The sequence below is a fragment of the Centruroides sculpturatus genome, unplaced genomic scaffold, assembly GCF_000671375.1.
Source record: "Centruroides sculpturatus isolate CEXI.00-Female unplaced genomic scaffold, Cexi_2.0 scaffold4282, whole genome shotgun sequence".
Lineage (NCBI taxonomy): Eukaryota > Metazoa > Arthropoda > Arachnida > Scorpiones > Buthidae > Centruroides > Centruroides sculpturatus.
In genome coordinates, this window is record NW_019388497.1 from 4,730 (window position 1) to 7,043 (window position 2,314).

The following is a 2,314-nucleotide window of genomic DNA, read 5'->3' on the forward strand; positions in this document are numbered from 1 at the left end:
TTTACATCAAACAAAAAAAAGTAGCCACATTTGGCGCAATGTAGCCAAATCTTGCAACGTTGGAAAAAATAGTAAATAATACTGGAGTTGTGAATCAAAGGATTATAGACCCAAGTGCAGGGAAAGGAGAGAAAGGACAAAAGATAAAAAAGTGAGAAAGGTTGGAAAATTAAGGGTCAACAGAAGATCTATTTAACCTTTCTCACTACTACATCTTTTGTTTTTTCTCATCTTTCCCTCCTTTTCCCAAATTTGGGTCTATAATCCTTTGAGTCACAACTCCAGCTTTATTTAGTAATCCTTCCTCATTCACACATCTCAAAGTATTTGAAAATATTTCCTTTCCACTGAAAAAAAAAATATGAATAAAGGTTTACGACTTTGTGAAACTTTTTTTTTGAGTTTATGCCGTTGAAATAAATAAATAATAAAAAAATTAAAACATTTGTCGGTTTTGTTTACACGTTTATTGGGCCGCATTGGAACTTGCCTTGGGCCGCATGCGGCCCGCGGGCCGCGGGTTGGACACCCCTGGTATAAAGGTTAATTTTGATTTGTTAATGTTTTATACATTATAACAAAATCTTGCTTAACCACATCACGAAATCTTGTGGAACGGATTGCCTTAAAGCGGTGGATAAATTAAATTCTTCAGAACTGTGATGCGTTTGATGAACGGCCCACAAAAAATGTATTTCTAAAATTAAATTTAAGTACATTTGTAAATCAAGTAAAACCATAAAAATACAGGAACTGTTTAATTAATATCATATACCGGTAATCATTTTCTTAATTAGCAAGGCCTTTCACAATCGATTCTAACACCCTACACGCCCACCAGTAGCCGAATGGATGAAACTATTGAACATTGGGTTCGCGCCTGGTCACGTGGATTTTTCCGAGTTTTCTTTACCTTTGTAACACCTAAATAGGAGACAATTTCCCATAAAACGTCCTCCCGGGAGGCGTAACCAAATAAACCTATCTAAACACCCTGTACGAGATATTTGGTCCAAGTTTATGGATCCTCAAAATATATATCCAAATCATTCATTCTGTTTTATTTAAAAACTTTTAAATAAGAAAACAGCTGGGAAAAAATTGTATACATGTATTTGGGCCCTGAAAAATTAAACGGCCAGGGTGTATCTTGGTCTCGTAGGGCTGGATTTTAGTTAGTTACTAAACTTAACTATAGGATCTTGCATATCCTGTGTCGAAGTTCGTAGTAAACGTAATAGAGTTTAGGGAAAACGTACTGAACACTGATTTGAATGATATTTGAGTAGGATTTAATCATCCAGTTAGGATAACGCATTCGACCCGATATGTTTTACGGCGCATTGATGGTAGAGCGGCTTTAATACAGTTGAATTAGCCAGCCACGACACAGCCCTTTTCATTTAATACGGACTGTATCATTGGTTTCCTTATCCAGATGTATTGAAGCCGCTTTAACAATGCGCCCATTGACAGCAACACAAAGGGTACACTTTGTGTTGCTGTCAATGGAAATTAAACTATAAAAATAAAAATTATAGTTATTTCAATACAATTTTCAACTTTTAAAGAATTATATATTACATACTAAATGAAAAATTAGAATTTATGGAATAAATATATCATTTGTTGACTCTTCAATTAAATATTGTTTTTTTTACTATAATTTATTCATTTAAATAATAGAAAAACGGGTGTCCCATAAGTTTAGAACCACTGGAACTATGTTGATCCTGGTTTATTCTTTTACGGATACAGCGTGGAACTAAGTAAGAAGGAAAAAATTTAAGTTATTTTGATGGAGGACCCGCAGTCAGAGAAGAGTTTAACATGCGTGCTAAGGCTGCGTGTTAAACTGCAAATTGTAGGCTAAATGTAAGTTTATAAGGGCGCTCACACGCAAGGGATTTATATAGACTGCAACTGAGGGCCTTACTTTACAATTCTGTATTTCAGGTATAGGGCCTCACATTTTTACGTATCATTACTTGGTTCCAGAAAAGCCCTATTACATGCAGGGGCGGACTGGCCCTAAAATTTTTGTGTGGAAAACTTATTCCCAGCGCAGCCCACAAATAAAAAAATGTATTTTTTCTATTTATATTTAAATATATTCAAAATACAACATTGACAAAAATTACAATGAGCACAAGTCTATATTCTACAATATTAATTTTTTATTTAGAAGTTTGCTTTGTTGAGCAATAATATTAATGACATCATCAGAATGCATTTCGTTTAAAAATCCTTCTCCACTAACATTAACACGAAGGCTTCTAGATTTTCTTGCGAGATACTTATAAGTATCTTAGCC

General features: G+C 34.3%; 1 protein-coding gene across 1 annotated transcript in view; it reads right to left on the minus strand.

Moving 5' to 3' along the window:
* The window catches only part of LOC111616966 (alkylglycerol monooxygenase-like), a 5,327-nt gene extending 4,542 nt beyond the window's left edge, over positions 1–785 (minus strand). Inside the window, exons 1-2 of the mRNA XM_023358315.1 lie at positions 776–785; positions 594–697 (exon numbers count right to left, since the gene is read on the minus strand). Coding sequence (XP_023214083.1) covers positions 594–697; positions 776–785 — 114 coding nt within the window. The remainder of the gene's footprint in view (positions 1–593; positions 698–775) is intronic.
* Positions 786–2,314: the final 1,529 nt, after the last annotated feature.